At 34.5% G+C, this 19,229-nt stretch overlaps 3 protein-coding genes across 4 annotated transcripts; 2 read left to right on the top strand and 1 right to left on the bottom strand.

The window, feature by feature from the left end:
- The first annotated feature begins 2,663 nt into the window (after positions 1-2,663).
- LOC106714455 lies at positions 2,664-5,369 on the top strand. Its single transcript, XM_014507508.2, has 4 exons — positions 2,664-2,765; positions 3,153-3,274; positions 4,039-4,162; positions 4,653-5,369. Exons 1-4 carry the CDS (start codon positions 2,739-2,741, stop codon positions 5,367-5,369), a joined length of 990 nt encoding a protein of 329 aa, XP_014362994.2. The 5' UTR covers positions 2,664-2,738.
- A 4,527-nt stretch (positions 5,370-9,896) lies between these two features.
- Positions 9,897-11,638, bottom strand: LOC106707338 (arrestin homolog). The gene is made up of 6 exons (XM_014513937.2): positions 11,350-11,638; positions 11,062-11,268; positions 10,857-10,988; positions 10,431-10,782; positions 10,149-10,343; positions 9,897-10,073 (listed from the first exon to the last, which is right to left on the bottom strand). Exons 1-6 carry the CDS (start codon positions 11,536-11,538, stop codon positions 9,925-9,927), a joined length of 1,224 nt encoding a protein of 407 aa, XP_014369423.1. The 5' UTR covers positions 11,539-11,638; the 3' UTR covers positions 9,897-9,924.
- A 236-nt stretch (positions 11,639-11,874) lies between these two features.
- On the top strand, positions 11,875-18,626 carry LOC106714471 (peroxisomal targeting signal 2 receptor). Of its 2 annotated transcripts, XM_014507527.2 has the most exons (8): positions 11,875-12,021; positions 13,250-13,463; positions 15,719-15,901; positions 16,089-16,274; positions 16,735-16,852; positions 17,279-17,363; positions 17,806-17,981; positions 18,401-18,626. In XM_014507527.2, exons 2-7 carry the CDS (start codon positions 13,263-13,265, stop codon positions 17,969-17,971), a joined length of 939 nt encoding a protein of 312 aa, XP_014363013.1. In that variant the 5' UTR covers positions 11,875-12,021; positions 13,250-13,262; the 3' UTR covers positions 17,972-17,981; positions 18,401-18,626. The 2 variants fall into 2 exon arrangements, with proteins under 2 accessions (XP_014363013.1, XP_014363012.1); XM_014507526.2 differs by lacking the exon at positions 18,401-18,626 and having other exon boundaries at positions 17,806-18,042.
- Positions 18,627-19,229: the final 603 nt, after the last annotated feature.

Raw genomic sequence — 19,229 nt, 5'->3', positions numbered from 1 at the left:
AGAAAGAAAACGAATTTTAAACACTTTCTATCGGTCGCATTTTACGCTTCACAGCACATCGATGTGCACCGGATGCTATGGATTTTGTTCTAGTTCCCGAATTATCTTAGATCAAAGAGTTAACCGCTCAATTATGTTCAAGATAATTCTATAAAATGCGTGGACTTATAAATCAGATTATATAGATCTTGTCTATTAATTTAACAGTTTCAAATTAATTTTATACTGGCTGCAATAACTTTTATATCCATCAGATAATTGTTTACTAAAGTTCTAGGTACCACTTTGTAGAAAGGGAAAAGCTTTGTAACTTACCGTAAATTGTACCATTGGAATCGTAAAATATTGATATTTTAATGTTATATATAAATTTTGACACTAAATAAATTGAACTTTATCTAAAAAAGTAGGTAAATAACCGGAACTTTCCACCCCCGAAACAATTGTATTTTCTGTATTCATATGTTTCGACAGTGGAACTCCAAATGTTAAGGTATTACATTTTATAGGGTAAGTAACGTAGATATGACTTTTGACATATTTAAATATTTAACAATATTTTAACATGTTATTGACTCAACATTTAAATGTAATATTAAAGAATTTAAAGCGTAATAAAAGCATTTATAATAATAATAAATTATTGATATGGTCAAAATGTTTTGTAATTTTTATTGCATTGCAATCACTTGTGTTTCAGCGACGTTTTTATTTGCAAATATCAAGTTTGAGCCAGTTTAATAATGTGTTGTAATTAATTATACACGACATGACCTTGATAATGTATCAGTGTGTAAATATCTTTAAAGTATATATACATTCTGGTAATAGCTAGTTACAAAAATCAATTTATATCCATTTCAACTGCTTAAGGCACTTTTTTAATTCTTACTGATTCCGAGTTCTAGGTACCTTAAGAAACTAGGTGCATATTTATCTCATGTCTAGTATACAAGGACATAATATTATTTGAATAAATCTTTTATTACTTATTTGCTTGACTGTACTGTATCACATTTTCGTGCTCGAATGTATCGATGTGACATACTTTCGTATCGATTCGTTTCACAATACTTATTGTTCGTAGCCTAATTTATATCGAGTCTAGTGTGAAAGTAGCTTTATTGTTTGCTGTAGATTCGATTCGATCCCCCGTATTATTAGACGAAATTTTCTTGCTTTAGAGCACCCTAATTTTGTTTTGAATGAAATACACAAGGAACACTTATACTTATCTAGCTGTCTCTGTAGCGTACGTGTTCTTCCAGACTATGATCTATATCTATGCCAAAATTCAGCGAGTTCCCTTTAGTCGTTCTGGAGATACCTTCTAACAAACATCCATCTATCCATCTAAACTTTCGCATTTATAATATTAACAAGATTTACGTATTCCTATGTATTCTATGTTACATAGTCCATGACTGCCTTTGCTTAAGAGAGGTCGTCAACAATCTTACGATTACCATTAACATCTGCAACAAAAGAATTAGTAACGTGTTTCTAACTTTTATAATGGGCGAAAGGAAAGAAAAAACGGCGAAGGGAAAGGGTTCCGAGTCATTTCGTGGTATCCAATGAATTTTTAAATTGAATCTGTTTTTTTTCTTATTTCTTTACATCGTTATTTTTTCTAATAAGGATATAGTAATTTACGTAATAGTTTCATAAAGTTGCGTAAAGTTCTAATTACACGGCCGTTGCGCATAATTAGTCGCTTTCCTCTCCGGCTCTCCGACACGCCATTTTAATATCCGATCGCTCTATTTGTTTTCTATCGCTTCCGAAATTATATAAACAGTATTACGGACGCCTACGGTGCGACTAATTATTTTTTAAAGTCTAATATTCTGACTAGAACTGAAATTCTGATAGTTCTTACGTAATTTCAAGTCAGCAGTATTTTGCGTTCTTTAAGTATTTTTCTTTCAAAATGGTGAGGGGTAAATAATCTACGAAATAATTAAAAAACAATAAACACACCTAGAAGTATGAATAAGAATATAAATCGATTAAACAGGAAGGTGTCTTAATTTTACTCTGTGAGAGATCTTCTTTCCGCACTACGTCTTTTATATAGACGTTTCTCTTTTAATCGTTCATTGATTTATCAAACAGTACAGATTATATTATTATAAATAACAATTATTATTATCCAATACATATTTAAAAAGGTTAGCGTGGTATGGGCATGTTATGAGGAAGAAAGAATCTCATGTGGCAAAGAGAACGTTAAGTATGAGGGGTACTACGGTAGAGGTAGGCCTAGGAAGAGATGGATCGATTGCATGAAAGGTGACATGACAAAAAGGGGGTGACAATGAAGATGACGGCAGACAGATTGATTTGGAGAACAGAAACCTGGTGCACCGACCCTACGTAAGTAGTACAAAGTCAGGGAGATGATGATATTAAGACTGACAAATTAAGGCACCATTTTTGTCTTCGTCAAACATGTAAATTAAATGAATTATATCAGACAGGTGATCAGATTCCAATTAGAAATAAAATCTTATTCAATTTAATCTTAAATCTTATTAGTAAAAATTAGCTTTAACATATTAAGGAATCATTTACACAATCTCCATCCATCGTATTTAAATTTAGAAAACTGTTAGGTATAGTTTGAGAACCACTATCACTGGCCGCGGTTGACAATCGCTATTCCGCCATTTCTACAGCTCGTATAAATTAACTTACCTTTACAAATCTCACTCACCGCCTGTCAACGATTCACGATGACACAACGTCTCACCAACACCATGGTAGTCATTAATCATTATTCTAATCATTAATATTTAATCATTAAAGTTTGTTGTACAAGTGATTGTAACATAGGGGTTTAGTGAAATTGCTGTATCAATTTATCAGTGTCCTATTTTATTTGTAAACAAAGTGTAAACGATGTGTTAGTAAAGACTATGTAATGATGAAATTATAGTTATATATTTTTATCATTAATTTTTAATACATATTTTGTGAAATTGTGACACAAAGTGAAGTGATATTTTCTAAAATTAAAAGTTAATATTATATAGTACTATGGGAAAAAGTGTTTTGCAGAAATTTACCAGCTGTAAAGGCAATGTTGCAGAGGTCTATTCGGCGTGTTAGGCTAAAGTTTTTGACCTCAAATATTTTTTTTGTTTCAGAAGTGGTTGTGGTGCGTTTTCATATTATATTCCGGGCCAACATGGAGTCCAGTAAGATGTGTCACAGTTAGAACACCGCCAAAGAATCCAACTACAGTTGAAGCACAAGCAAAATTCTTTCAGTCAGTATTTTAAAGTAATTTTTAAAGCAACTAACAAATTAACAGTTTATACACATCGCGTCAAATTCTCAAGTTGACCGTAAAAATTAATCTTAAAGGTAGTCGTACATAGTCTGTTTGAAGCTATAGGTACCAACAATTCAGCGTTGTACAATCAACAGTTGACTTTCGCCATACATGTACCGTAGATGGCGCTAAATTGCCGGCCGGCTTTACAACCGCTTGAAGTTTGTAGGCTGACCTGATGGTTTGTAGCTTCAAATTAAGTAAACTGACATTCTGTGAGGCAGATCTGGATTTTACAACAATATTGAGAAGTAGACTAAATTTTTTCAGTTATTTTTTTTTTTTAATTTTGAACTTAAGTTTTCTCACGAAACTTTTTTAATTTACTTTTTCCTTAGTTCATAACAAAACAAAATATACATTTATACTAAAAAGTAAGTAATAAATGACACATCCAATCCAGGAAATCAAACAGTTATTATGTTACCCATGCCTTACAACCCACTTGTTTACATTATAAACAATGCTGTGTGCAGTCTGAAGTAAAAAACACGATTATTGTTATTATTTTAAATATAAATTCTTATTACGAACTATATATGTTTAGAAACATCTTATTGTGTGCTAGACAATGGAAAAACCATGTTTTCCGCATTGCAACTGTAAGAAATGTAATCTAAAAATGTCCGGTAATATTGTTATTGTTTATTTTACTTACTTGGAGATCAAAAATTTTTATTCAATGATTTACTTTGTAGGGACTTTTTCTCAGTACAATTAAGTCCGTACAAGATCGAATTCGGACATGTCTGTGAGGACCCGAACACTTGGGAACAACGCTACGAGAAGAAAGATTACAAGAACCACAGGGACATGGGCAAAGTAACCGAATTCATGTTACGCTTTCTTTCTTTATCTTTCTTTAACATGTTTGTATGTTTCTTTCTCTGTCGCGCTTCGCTTGGCTTGGACGCAGATACAGACATTTGCCGTCCCACGAGGACTACGATCAGGGTCATCGTTTGGGTAATGAAGGTCACTTCACCGAACGGCACGAGCGAGCTCGGCCGTCTACAGGACTGTACTCTGCTAAAGTATGCTTCTGCTTACCTTTCTTCTACTTCAGTAACTTTTTGCTTTTTAATTTTAAAGCTTCATCATTCTCATTAACAAACTTATCTTGTTAACTTAGTTATATTGCTTAAACGTTGTTCTAATGTTACTTACCTCATTAGAATTTATACTTGAATTTACCTTCTGATAAGAAATTTAAAATGTAAGAGCGCTACTCAACGAAAGGACAGATATAATTCAAAATTCAATTCTATGTTTTTAAAAGTTTTCAAGGTAATATTATCTTATGTATTATTAGGTCCGTTGGGGTGATAAAAAAGGAGGCTATGGTGAACACTACTGGGACTTGAACCACGCAGGCCACGCGGGAGACCACGGCGATGAAGGTTATGATAGTCCAGACGACAGTTCGTACCACGAGGACAGACACGAACCGTATGAAGAACCCAGTGAACAAGTACACAAGTATGATGAAGACGGGTATGGACCTGAATATCCATCGAAGTACGATGAACCTAACAGAGCTAAAAGGGCAAATATAAAGAGAAATGTAAAGAAAGCCAGAGGTGAACAAGATCGCCAAAAAGCTCAGGAAAAAACCAAAACCGATGAATCCACAGAATTAAAACCAGTTGATGAATATGAAGCTGAAGCCAGTGAAGAAAAGGAAATATTTGAAATGAACACAAAACCAAAATCCCAACGTATAGAAAAAGAACGTAAATCCGAAGAATCAATACAACCAAGAGAAAAGAATCAAGTCGTTTTAATTTTAAGTCAAAAAGAAATGAATACACCAGAAACTGGTGAACAGATGCCACGTACCAAAGAAGAAGCAAAGCATTACGTTCCCTATGAAGGAGGAGCTGGAGTGAGACAGCATCAGTATCCAGAAGTTATACGGACCACTGCTCCTCGACTATTTCTAGAACCTTCAACTGGCCATGTTGTAGATAGAGCCACCGGACAAGCGTACGTTTTGCAACCCCTTGTTCAAAAACCTAGTTCTCTTTAAATGTAATTTTACTTTAGAGTATAAGTGTTATTTATTTAATAATTAAATGTCTGTTATTTGAATTGGAATTTTTATTATTCGCTCTCAACTGTTATGTATTTTTAAAGATATAGGTAAACATACTGTGTAGAGAAAAAAGAAGACATCTGTATTACACCAAACGGAAGTCCGTAAACTCTGCTTACATCTATGGGTTTCCAAATTTTTATGTTATATATGGATTCCGCCGGTATATTCCATGAGAACGACCTTCATCGTAGTACAGTAGGAGCTCATAACAATGAACCTTAAAGCTTATCTCCACTGTGATTGTGTTCTATCTAACAGTTTAGGTTCCGTTATGCGGGCCGCGGCCCCTTTCCCTCGCCAGTCACGACTTACGATCGGCCCTAACGTCTTTTGTTTGAAACAAATGGACCGTATTGAAAGCGAATGTACTTTACAATTTGCAACTCAAACTCAGACTTAAAATAAGTACGTATAAATTTTTCGAACCTGTTGAGAATTACTGTTAATTAGTTCAAATTATTTACTTAAGTTTGAATAATGCGTGAAAATGTAGGAAACAATTATTAATATCAATACTTTTTTACGTTTACTTTGTCGTTAAATGTATATCATATTTAGATGATAATCGAGTTTAATGACTGAACAAAATTGTTGAATTAAATTTAAATTCAACGTTTATCATCAGTGCCGTGAAAATGTAAATTCAACTTTGCCTACGTCTAGGTCACGGCCACACTTTTAACATTTCATCAAATCTAAGGTTAGGTTTTTTCTTAAAAGTAACTGTCGCAATATTTTCATTCTAAGTTTTAGAAACTACGTTTTTTCTTCTTTTTTATATCATAAGGTGGCTATCGAGTCAAGCCAACCCATTCATGCAACAGATGTGTCTACCACTGTTAAGTAAATTAAAGTTTGGCTAGCCTAATTCAGGAAGATAATAAAGTTATAATTATTTAATATGTGTTTCTATACATATCTTCGTATTCGAACTTGTGAACGCAAAATAAATCAATTGAATGTCTCCACAGAACCGTACCTCGTACTCGTACACTGTACTTTTTTATTAGTCAATATTTCTCACAGACTATAAGTAATAATCCTTGCAAAATAACGGTTTGCACGTATCATAAGTACGGTCAAAAGATTCGCAGATAGCTATTTCTAATTGTCTAGCAACTGGTTTGTCCAGTTTGAAGCCGTGAGAAAGTCCACTGCAATCCACCCTTACGAGTGTCCCTTGGGCGCGTATTGTTTGTGGGGTCCATTGACAAAGGTGTCCCTTTTGCACTTGCTTCTGTGGGTACATCATGTTTTGTATATTAATTGTAATTCTGACACACAGCTTGTAAGTTCATCGACTTATTTTCGTTTGAAAATTGTGAAAACTTTTTATTCGATGATTTGTTATTTAATCGTTATTAGAATATGAAATTGGAACTAATTTCAAAATAATAAACAATTAAAATTTAAGATTACGATGAAAAAAATAAATCTCCTGTACACGAGGAACTATTCGTTAAATTATAATTAATTTTACGAAACAATATGAAGTAAACATCATCGTCATCAACATCAAGTATGAAGTTTAGTAATTTTAGGAGCGGTACAAACTATATTTGTCAAAAAATTAAAAAGTAACAAACTATTATAGTAAAAAATCACAACTGTTAAAAGGGATAGGAACAAACGATGTGCCCGTGTGTCAGATGACAAGACATGCAAATAAAGGGTCACTTAGACTGCCCTTTCTCACACAAGGAAGTGGTCAAACTGGTTTTTGGACGAACCCTTTTTGAAAGAGAATAGACGAATATTCGCAGACTTCCGTATCGGAGTACATTGTCCAAAACAAGTTTGACCGCTTTTTACGTTTGAGATTGTTTTTGCACACTGCCCTAAACCATTATGTTCACATATATAAAAATAATGTCAAATTGTGTCTTAGTTACGTAATAACTTAGCAAGAGTGATTACAGTAGCGGCCACTGCCATTCATATTACCTATGTCAAACAGAGCAAAGGCATTAACAGCAATCAGCCATTTCTGTAGTGCATCCTTGTCGTCTTTATTTGTACCAGTTAATTTAGAATTAATTAGTTCTTGACTGTTAATAAGTGCGAATTTTGTCAATTTTCGACCTCATTGCAACTTTACATCAGAACAGTATAGTAAACTGAAACTAGGTTACTCGTTAAAATATCGTGTCATAATTGTAGTTGACATTTTGCGTAAATAAATTTGGCGAAAAAATACATAATCGAATGCAAGCAACCGTTGGCCAGGTTTTATTTTTATAAGCAAAACGTTTTGTAATTTAAGAATTCTTACTTGATTGAGTTGTTGTCAAATTGCAACTTAGTTTTTACGATTAAGTAAATATATATTTTTTTTAGGTTAGCAAAAGGTTCATGACAAATTGCGCCAAATTAAAAAATGCAACAGATGAAATAGTGTATTTTGTAAATACGTCAGGATTAATACAATTGTTAAGATTTGTGAAAGAAATTGTCATTGTTGTTTTGTTTTTCGCAAGATTAAATTGAATTTACAGATAATTAAGAAATCCCGCTAAAGTTCGCTTCAGAATACTGTTGCACCAATGTTGTCAGCCTGCGTTTAATGCATTTACTCTTTTTGATTTAGTGAATAAACTGGCGCCTGACCATTATAAGATCACGTTACACCTTAAAGCTTGAAATTACAATTTTTATTTATTATGCTAAACGTTTAAACTTTTTTCATCAGATTTTATTTAGGGGCGCAGTAATTTTTATCGTAGTTCTTAAAAGATGACCTATTGTTGTATAACGCAGCCACGCGCCTGACATTAAAAAAAAGCCGCAAGGGTGAACCCTTCAGAGAAATCTTTTATAACATAACAATAAGGATGCTGTTTATTTTATATTTCATCGCCTCTGGTAAAAGAACATTATAAACTTTCGTAAAAATTTTAAAGGTCGTGCTTTACCTTTATCTATGTCAACTTATTGATAGTGTTTTGTGAAACATATTGTTTTGAATTCATAACCAGATCGAGTTAAAAATACTACTACACATACTTACCTTTTTTCTAATGTCACCAACTGATTGTGTAGAGTGTTACTTAAAAATATCTATGCTTATTATAAGTTAACGGTAAACTGAGATCTCTAACTTTTTTGGTTACCTGTCAACCAAACCACTATATAATTGTCTGTAAAATATATATCCCCAATTTACATTTTCATCACTACTAAGATAAGAAAATACTTTAAAGGACAAAAAAATAAATACCCACCCCAAATAATTAAATAGATTTACAGTGAAACCAGTGTGACCAGTTTTCACTGTGGGAACCATGATCATGTCCATAACAATTTGCAATAGGGATACCCATCCGACCCACGGCTAACAGAACACAATCGATTATTACTCGATTCATTTGTGTATTCAAATTCGCTCCATCCCTACACTTGTTATTTTGTAAAGTGTTTTATCCCTATTAAATAATGGTTTAATAATAATGGTTTTTAAAGATTGAATCATATTTTCCAATCTTTAAAAACCAACAAACGAGCAAGACTAAAAGCTAAGGAAATAATTCCAGATTTGGACTTAGTTATTCTTTTAGAGTTTTTTAAAAGAATGAAAATAAGATTTTTTTCCAATATGAGTATCTACCTAAAAAATAAATAATTACATAAGATTTTAGGTATTTTTATCTACAAGCTATTAGTTTTCTATGATTACTTTATTACTGTGTAGTAATAGTTTGTTGGTTTTCAAGAAAGCTTTAATTATGTATGAAATATATTATTTTATGCCACTCATTAAAGTTGCACAAATAAAAGTTATGTTAATAAATATTACTTTAATATAATTCTATTTCTTGTTAATTTTTTTTAAATTTCCCACTTTTTTATTCATTGTGACTAGCCCTAGCAAGTGTTGTTAAGAAGGGTTTGTTAAGAAACTACCGGGCAACAAACCCTTTACTAATTCATCAAGCACAATAGCGTATGCAAATAAGGTCATGACTTTTGATGCATCTTTAAAAATTTGTCAGTATTGCACTAGCTGTTGCAGAGGTCACTACAAATTGAAATTAGAATTAGTGAAGTCAACATATTGAATCGTACAGAAAACCAAGAGATACATTTTGAGAATTAAAAAATAAAAGGCAGTAGATCTGGTGAAGAATATTTTAATTAATTTGTTAATTTTGACTACAGGATACTTAAGGTAAGATATACGGTTTTTTTATTTTAGCTGGTTATATAATTTTATGTATAACTACCGAATAAGCATAACTATATGTTGATTATGATTTTTTAACATTTTAGTAGTAGATTTGAAATAATTGTTTGATTAAATTGGTTAAAATAAGGCTGAATGGTTGACTATTTGATTAACACGTTCTTTATAATTAAAATATTCTATGGGTCCTAATAAAATAATGGAGGGGGATGTTACGTGGTCACGTCGCTTGCTTGATTACATTTTTTTTTTTGGATTTTCTTGATGAGATTTTTTCGTTTTTTTTTGTGTTTTATGGTTTTTTGTTTATTCTGGCTCGTTCATCCTGAGGCGGGCGAAGTCCTCGAAGACAATGTTGTCTTCTTCCTCGTTAGTGTAAAGCGAGTTCTCATAGCGGTGACGCTCGATGGATTGCATCTTCTTCATGGCGTTGAAACGTTGGCGTTCAACAGATCCTAGTAATCAAAAGGTGTATCGTTTTAAAAATGTTCTATTATATACAAGCGCAAAAATATCTGTGTTGTGTATACCTTCAGCGGGGTGCAGAAGCTTGAATGGCACATCAGTGACAAGTTCGCCGCCAAGAGTTCCACAGTTCAGCTTGACGCGGACAGAGTACGAGACAACGATACCAATAGCATCAGCAGGGCATTTGCCTTCGCAGACAAGGGTCGAGCTGGCCAAGTTGACATCATCCTCCTTCAGGTGTCCGTCCAGAGCGACTCCTGCAGGGAATTGTCCGTTATTGTAACAAGTTCTTTTGTTGTAAAGTATCTTACACAACGCAATATTAGATAGATAAGAGTACTAACCGCGGATGTCCTTGTTGCTGCGCGCCAATGGAACGAGGTAGAAAGTCTTGGACAAGCTGGCTCCAGGTGTAACGGGGCATCCCTCTCGGCTCTCAAGGGAGGCAACGTGGCGGCTGAACTGCGAGTTGATCATGGTGATTTCGACGTGCTGCACAACCATGCATCGGATGTTGCGGACGGACTTGCGGGAGTTGTTCGAGACGATCAGGTTGGCAGCGATCTTCTCTCCATGGTAGTAGATTTCCTTGTCCAAAGTGACCTCAAGGCTGATCTTTCCGTTGCTGAATGTGAAACCCTTGCTAACGAGGGAGCTAGGAAGGCGGCGTCCACGAGAGGCAGGAGCATGTTGCAGCTACAAATAGTATGAATCGATTAGGTTTAAGATATTCATATATGGTTATGCTTTATTAAATTTGGTGGTATTACCTTCTTGATGGCAAGAGTAACAGAGCTCCTCTTGTGGCTCTTCTGGTCTTCACTTTCAGCAACGTAGGTACGAACGCAGTATTCAACGCCCATAGGCTTGCCCTGATCTTCCTCGGATGGTTGAAGTGTTACCTGGGAAGATGTTCTTTAATTAGAAAAGTATTGCGTGGTGCATAATACGAAAAATAAATAAAGCCATGCATACAGAGCTTGGTGACATCTCAGGGAAGCTGAATGTGAATGGGAAGGCGTTAGGTCCAAGTTTCTTCAGCAGTTTCTCTTGAACGGGGGTTAATTCCATTTTTGAGTTGATCATGGGTACTACTTGTTCCTGGCCAACCACCATTTCCTTAGAAAACTTCACTCCCATGACTTCATCTTCCTCCCTACCGAATCGGTAGGTAGTGACGAGCTAGACAAAGAGAGAGCAAATAGCTTAGTTATCGAGTCCATTAAAAACCGTAAACTCTTGTTATCACTTCACTGAATTTACCTGGCTGTAAACTTTCCTTCCTTTCAGGTATTCCGTATCGACAACCACAACTCCATCGATCGGATCGCAGTAATCCACATGATCAATGAAGTCGCGCTTGCCAAGGTAGACCGTAACTTTGCCATTTGGAGTTGTTTTCTTAAAAACTTTAACCGCGACCACGAGGACTAAAGATAGGAGGTCAAGCATTTTGCTTGTTTTATTGTACTGGAATGGGACAACTAAAATATGGTTGGACGTTTGATTTCTTCAATTGAAGTGATGGTTCGAGACCCTCACCAGAAATGCTGACAACCGGAATATACTGCGCTTTTATAGGCAGCCATGTGAGGTTTCCTGCAGAATTAAATAATGTTCTAATAGGATTTGTGCCGTGGGAGTACAAATTGGATTAAAATCGCGTGACGCATTGTCGCAATAATTGAATCGATAATTTTGTATCGATATTATGAAACTTTTCGAAAATGTAAGTATAGTAACACTGCCTGACGTTTTGTTTTGACAATTACAAGAAAATTGAACTATAAACTCATAGGTTAGAATTAGATCATTAAAAAAGAAAAAGTTCATTAAGAATTACTGTTTAGTGTAATATGTAAACAAGATTCTTATAAGTTTCGGTAATAAGGGTGCTTCTTAGCAAGAAATGTAATTTCGTATTGGACCGAAAAAGTTAGTATGAGCTTTAAAATAAAAACCATTACTTTGTTATAAATACTTTATTCTCGTTTTTAATGCAGGTAGCTAGAAACAAGGTTTGTAATCAATACAAGCTGCAAACAATAGTATGCACACAAAGTTTACAACGAAGCATTTAAATTGATGATAATTATACACAAAAAATATATTCATATGCTGAGCTTTATATGTGTGTAAATAAAATACGAGATAATGAAATAGAAAAACTAAATCCTTTTTAAAAATAGGAAGCGAGGGATATTTTAAAACGATGAATATAAACTATATAAAATCTGTACTTCATATTTTTTTTGGTTAATAAATAATCAAATACACTTGTGAAATTATAATTACATGTCAGTTTAGATAGGATTTATAGAAATGATTGAGTAATTAATGAGAAAGATTCATTCTTATTGGAAAAAATTGTTTGGTATGGTGGTATTTAATCTGAAGTTAAAGATATAATCCTGGTTAGCCTTTTTTACTCTCATTTAAAGAGGACATAGTTTTTCTTAGATATGGTCATTCTAATGTGACTACCAAAGTAACACCTAAAATATTCAAGCTGTCCGAAGTATACATTCAGTTGTCTAGAAAGTTCATTTTTTCTCTTCTAATGGTTGTTCATTCTATTTCAAGAAAATTAAGCAATGTTAGATCCATTAGTTAAAAACTTTAGAGAAATGCTTGTATTTCATTTGAAAATTCAGTTTAGCATTTTATTATATACTAGCTGTCGCCAGCGATTCACACGCGGAATTAAAAGAAATGTAATAAGTAGCCTATATGTTCTTCCAGACTATATTCTACATCTATGCCAAATTTTATCAAGATATGTTGAGCTGTTCCGTAGATACTTTCAAACAAACATCCATCCATCCATCCATCTAAACATTCGTATTTATAATATTAGTATGATAATAGCATAATAATTTAATGTTCACTTTTCACAATTCAACTACTGTGACACTTCTACTTAATAGAAGTTTCCCTTTGGGCCGATCAATTTGTGGGTCAAAAAACCCTATTTCATACATATTTTGTTTTGTCTTGTATTTGTCTTTTGTCCAAAAGAATAAGAGGGATAGTAAAATGTATTAATACAAGTGTCATTGGTAGTTGAACTCTATGGTAAGACTTTGATGGTAATGTCTATATTTCTTTTTTATTAAGGTATTTATGTTCTGCCACAAATAATGTTCTTATAATAATGTTACAGCTATACTCTCAGTATGCCGACCTTCCTGACACCAGGTAGGCATGGCTACAATGTGCGGTTCTCTCGTAGAAGGCCCGACTCCATTGCGGTGGCTACTAGTCAGTACTACGGGTTAGCTGGTGGTGGAACATTGTTCTTCCTTGAACTGGCACCAGACGGTACTACATTATTAGAAGTACAGAAACTGGAGTGGAGTGATGGACTCTTTGATGTGGTGAGTTATATTTTATCCTAAGTATGTAAAATACTAGTTAATTGTATTGAAAGAGTTTTTAAATGAATGAAATCTAGTTAACAGACACCTTTTGTATTATATGTAAAGTATGCTGAATATCGTGCATTTATACATGTTTAGAAATATTATGACAACTCCTAACTATTCTAATATTGCTTAATGCCCATGAATTGCCATCTAACGATGTTTCTTGTTAAGTCACTGAGGTGAGTCCTCGCGATGCATGCTGCGCCTAATGCGAGGATCCTGGATAATTCACTGTATTTTCGGATGTCAATAAATTCAATTCAACCTAACAATTTATACATTGTGGAATTTGTTAACTTTATTTTTATCTTTGATCGATAACAATGTCTTGTGTTTTCTTCTTTCAATGTCTTGTCTTTGATTTTTGTTGTACTATTTTATAGTTGGTTATAATTGTTTATGGGTGTAACTGATCACTGAACCATTGTTTCCACTGCAAAAATGCTATGTAAAAGATGTATTACCCCTCTTATTATCTTTGAAAAAGGAAACCACTGGTAATAATGTATTGTTTTACATGTGTTTTGAAAATTGAACCCCAAAATAACAGTGGTAGAGCAATAACAACATCTATTGCACAAATTGTCTGGTTAAGTATGATGATCAAATAGAAGACAGATGTGAAGGGGAAGCAATTCAGCATTATGTCTGATGAGTGTGCATTCCGTGAGGCCTAATTTTAGTCCTCTTCCCTTTCCCACTCTTAATCTTGTTATGTGGAAAACTCATTCTCTTTCTATGCGTCTCCTTCTCTGTTGATTAAAGGTTGTTAAAGCATCTGATAAAGCGGTTGTCTATGGGCAATGGTCACTTCGCTATTTTTGCGAATTTAGGTGGCAGCGTGCTCGCCTACCACATTTTACTATAAAAACAGTCAAATTAGGCATCCTGTTGCTAGTTTGCTTTAGACCGTAACCGAGTCATAAACTGTAGAACTGTTTATGACAATGTTGGATGATAATGATAATTTTATTACCTCCAAACATTGTTCCAAAAAAAAACTACATAAAAATTGCAGTGATTTCTGGAAATTTCCATTTTACATAAGCCAACGTAAAAGCAGCGTAGTTTAGCGACAGGACCAAGACCCGTGAAGCCTTACTCGCGCGGTGTTACGTGTGCATACATCAGCATATAAGAGGCTTATTTGTTTCTTTGCGTGTACATAACATAAATATTTACTACAATTACCAAGAAAATGGTTACATAGACGCAATTTATTGGATTAACTGATTGTTGTCAGGTGCACTTTGTGATTGGTTGTTACTTTTTTATGAATATAATTTTGTCCTGCAAATGTGTTGATTATTTTGGAACTGACTTGTTACTGAAAATTGTTACTACTTAGGGTCGGTGGCTCATGGGTTAAGCACTTGACTTGCAATCTGCAGGTCTTCTGGGTTCGAATTCCGCCATGTACCAATGTGTTTTTCGATTTTCGGTTTACATACATATGTACATTTATCCGACGTTTTTACGATGAAGGGAAATATTGTGATGCAACTGCACATATACGATTACGTGTGAAGTCAAACTACACAATTAGGGTAGACTCCGAGCTTCTCGGTGAGCTGATGATGATGGAACTGTTACTAGGTGTAACAGATTGACTTTCCTCTGCTAATAGATAAATTAGTCTAAGCCTTTTACAATGCGTTTAAACTATCACTAACCTCAGATGAGGTAGTCTTCAAGCACAATATTATAATACGACCGGCTAGTCACGGCTTCATATGCGCGGATATGAATCATATAAAATAAATATATTTTTATATTACTTAGAAAAAATATCGCCTTTTGACATAGCTTTTCTGTATCATATCTGTTACTAAAAATACTAGCGCTACTTCTTTCTGTCAAGCAGACTTCTTTGTCTTCTGGTCAAGCTTGTTAGTCCTCTGTAGAAAAGAAGACTTAAAAGTAGTCCGTAGAACTGTCCATTGCTAGTGGAAAAGTGGTATTAAAATGAAATGGATTTTAAGTAAAGATCTTATACAAATCTATATATATAAAAGAAAGTTGTGTTAGTTACACCATTTATAACTCAAGAACGGCTGAATCGATTTGACTGAAAATTGGTGGGCAGGTAGCTTAGAACCAGGAATAGGACATAGGATAATTTTTACCCCGTTTTCTATTTTTTTTTTATTCCGCGCGGACGGAGTCGCGGGTAAAAGCTAGTATTTAATAACAGCTCTTTGTATTAGGCGTGGTCCGGTAGCAGTGACGGTGTGGCGGCATGCGGCGCGGGTGATGGTACTGTAGTGATCTGGCGAGGGGGTTGTGCGGCCGCGTTACGAGTGCTGAGGGGACATCGCAGTGAGGTGTGCTCTGTTGAGTGGCCGCGTTCCCATATTCTTAGTGCTAGTTGGGATACTACTGTTAAACTGGTGAGAATATAATTGATTTCCTTTGCTGAAAGCTGAATGTGCACAGTGTCAATCAAATTTTATGACAGCTCGGAATTTTTGGTTTCGTTGATACGCGCACTGAAAACCACACGAGCCATCATAAAGTTTGCATATGTAGAGGACTCTATAAAATAGTCGATATTGAAATGTCGGTCGACCATTATAGTGGGATCCGGAGTCGGAGGCGTGTATCAGCACATTCGCGGGTCACTCTCAGCTGGTGTACACGGCGGCGTTCTCCCCGCACTCGGCGGCTACATTCGCCTCGGTGTCGGGCGACGGACACCTCAAGATCTGGACGTGTATGGAGCCTGTGCGACCTGCTGCTGTTGTTAAGGCGCATGACGCTGAGGCATGTGCCACATATATTCGTAATTTACGTCCCTTAAAAACAATGTTGTTTATTGGTTACTAATTGAGTACCGTACGATAGAATCTTATTCATCCTTTAGGTGTTTCCCGTTGGACCGATTGACCCACTGATTGATCGATTCAATGCATTTTTTGGATCCTATTGACACAATCGGCCCAATGGGAATAACATACCTATTGGATCCATTGACCAGTAGACCAATCAGCACAACGAGAATCACTCATCCTTAAAGTTAATCCGAAGATTAATTTTCAAGAAGATCCATTCATCTTGCGACCCTAAGATCAGTTAAATTTGCAGCAAATAAATGAAAATTGGTACTGATAAGGAACATTGGTTTGAAAATAATGTATTCTTTAGTATATTTGCAGTTGTTTTTTTTTATTACTTGTTGTTGATATTTCGTGGATATTAATTTAGTCTGTAATAAATTTTGCAGGTATTATCTTGTGATTGGAGTAGAACAGAGAGCCATGCGCTGGTGACGGCGGGTTCCGATGGCTTAGTGAGAGGCTGGGATTTAAGACGACTGACCACACCGATGTTTACTCTCAAAGGTAATAAAGACATGACGTACAAGCAACCATACTCAGAAACAATAATTGGTCACCAAGGGAATTATTTACTGTACTATATTCAAGTTTAAAATTCTTGAATTTATCATCATTATCATCAGCTCACTATACGTCCCCATTCTGCGATTCGGAGACTACCCTAAGTTAGGGGTGACTAGGCCATAGTCAACGCTGGCCAAGTGCGGGTTGACTTCACACATATCATTGAATTTCTTCTCAGATATGTGCAAGTTGCATCACAATGTTTTCCTTCACCGTAAGAACGGATCGATTTTTTTTTTTTCAGTTTTATATCTTTGAAATTCTTTATTAAATCGCTTCGGAGCGAATGCACTTTAAATAAGTCATATGCTTTATTTCAACCATATATTTTTTTATCAGCTTATATTAATTTTTTTAAACATATAGGTTGCGAGTGCGCAGTGCGAAGGGTTCAGTTTTCTCCGCACACGCCATCAGTGATAGCGGCCGTGTCTTACGACTTTACCACCAGGTAACTTGATGAAAGAGTTTCGAATTAATTAACGATACAGTGGACATTCATTTCTCCTACATATATTTTAATTATAACAATTTGCAGCTTGAATCAGTAGCAAATTGTTAAACCAAGTGGTAATAAATTGTTGATTACGTCAATTAAGAGTTGAGTTTAAGGTTTGTGTTAAATAGTATTTATCCTGAATGTCCTTTGGTTTTTAAGAATGCTTGATTATTCGAAATTACTCGCATAATGTTTGTTTATTATATAAGGACTATCTGTCGGCCGCAACTCCGTCCGCGCGCAGTTAAAAAAAAATGAAAAATAGATGTTGTTGGATTCTCAGACCTACTGAATATGCTCAAAAAATTTCATGAGAATCGGTCAAGCCGTTTCGGAGGAGTACGGGAACGAAGACTGTGACACGAGAATTTTATATATAAGTTTTGTTGTCTAGGATATGGGACTTGAAGCGCGGTTGTGAGCCTTTAGAGACGATCCGTCATCACTCTGAGTTCACATACGGGTTGGACTGGAACTCGCTGCGGCCGCACCAGCTCGCAGACTGCGGCTGGGACTCGCTCGTGCACGTCTTCACACCGCGATCGCTCGCTGCGCTCTGAACACGAACTAGTCAGTATCCACACTATACCCACGACACTACTATATAAACTAGTCAGTACAAACACTATATCCAGGACACATTATTGACCTTATAAACGTATGATGATTGAAATTATGTAGGCTCTATTTTAGACATTTTCCCCTCCTCACTTTAAAAAAAAACAGTAAATGGATTGGAACATATCCTATTTTTTGTTCATTCTACTTACCTACCTTCTGTCTAAAGCAAAATATCTGTAACTCATTCACCTAGGCAGCTTAAGGCTGACTAATGAGATGACTCCATTAGTCTTTTTTGTCCTTTTATTTAAATAATAATAATTTCTTATTTTCATGTCTTTAACAAGATACATTCCGCGTATTTCGATTCAAAATCCAGCTCGAAGGACCAATGTAGGTAGGCTGAATTTTTTTTTTGTTTTTTTCAGGTGCATATATTCTGCGAAATTGGTTGTAGTGTTTATTGTAATATAAGAAGGCTGTGCCGCTCATTGAGTGCCAAATGAGACGAATTATTCGGAATAATGACGCTTATCACCATCATCATAGAGGTCAGTATCGTGCGCAGGAGCGTCCGATACAAAACAGGGATTATTTAAAATATATGAAGGATTCGCTAAAATGTATAAACTTGTATTCGTATAAATTAAGTTTTAATGTATTTTAACGTCTTGTAAATATTATATTCATGTAAATTAGGTATAAAAATGATTTAAATTTATAAATTTACTAATTTACTAGACATAAAACATTTGTAGCACATGTACGAAAATATGTTTTTCTCTATTCTTCAATATGTATGAGAGAAGGCAATATTTTTTTTGTACATGTGTTTTGGCAATGGTAAAAATCAAAAAAAAAAAACCAGCAAAAAAACTATGCAATCATTTTCATACAATATGTACTTTTAATATAAATTCAGTATGTCTTTAAAATTGAAGATGTTTTACAAATAATTTTTGACTTTTGTATGTATGTATGGAATACATACAAAAGTTTATTGGAAATCTTAATTTTATTCTTTTTTTTAAATTTGTAGTTAAAAGTTTTACAAAAATTTGTCATTTTTCATTTAATTTATAATAATTGTGATATGTTTTTTTAATGTATATTAAGCAGTAATGGCGCTTGTAAATAAAATTGAACCTTATAACTAAAGGTTTAAGATTTAAATTTGCATATTCTGTAAATATTACCGCTTTTCTTTTTTTTAATTTTTATTGAATTATTGGTGCCAGTATTATTTTTTTATTTTTT

This window comes from Papilio machaon, chromosome 6 (genome assembly GCF_912999745.1).
Source record: "Papilio machaon chromosome 6, ilPapMach1.1, whole genome shotgun sequence".
Classification (NCBI taxonomy): domain Eukaryota; kingdom Metazoa; phylum Arthropoda; class Insecta; order Lepidoptera; family Papilionidae; genus Papilio; species Papilio machaon.
This window is presented reverse-complemented; position numbering and strand designations above follow the sequence as displayed.

Excerpts from the sequence above, each read along its gene's own strand:
- LOC106707338 (XM_014513937.2), bottom strand. The coding sequence starts at position 11,538 with ATGCTTGACCTCCTATCTTTAGTCCTCGTGGTCGCGGTTAAAGTTTTT. Across the intron at positions 11,269-11,349 it reads GAAGGAAAGTTTACAGCCAG|CTCGTCACTACCTACCGATT; the intron begins GTAAATTCAGTG and ends CTCTTTGTCTAG. Across the intron at positions 10,783-10,856 it reads TTACTCTTGCCATCAAGAAG|CTGCAACATGCTCCTGCCTC; the intron begins GTAATACCACCA and ends TACTATTTGTAG.
- LOC106714455 (XM_014507508.2), top strand. The coding sequence starts at position 2,739 with ATGACACAACGTCTCACCAACACCATG. Across the intron at positions 3,275-4,038 it reads GCACAAGCAAAATTCTTTCA|GGACTTTTTCTCAGTACAAT; the intron begins GTCAGTATTTTA and ends TTTACTTTGTAG. Across the intron at positions 4,163-4,652 it reads ACCACAGGGACATGGGCAAA|GTCCGTTGGGGTGATAAAAA; the intron begins GTAACCGAATTC and ends ATGTATTATTAG.
- LOC106714471 (XM_014507527.2), top strand. The coding sequence starts at position 13,263 with ATGCCGACCTTCCTGACACCAGGTAGGCATGGCTACAATGTGCGGTTC. Across the intron at positions 13,464-15,718 it reads GTGATGGACTCTTTGATGTG|GCGTGGTCCGGTAGCAGTGA; the intron begins GTGAGTTATATT and ends TCTTTGTATTAG. Across the intron at positions 16,275-16,734 it reads TTAAGGCGCATGACGCTGAG|GTATTATCTTGTGATTGGAG; the intron begins GCATGTGCCACA and ends TAAATTTTGCAG.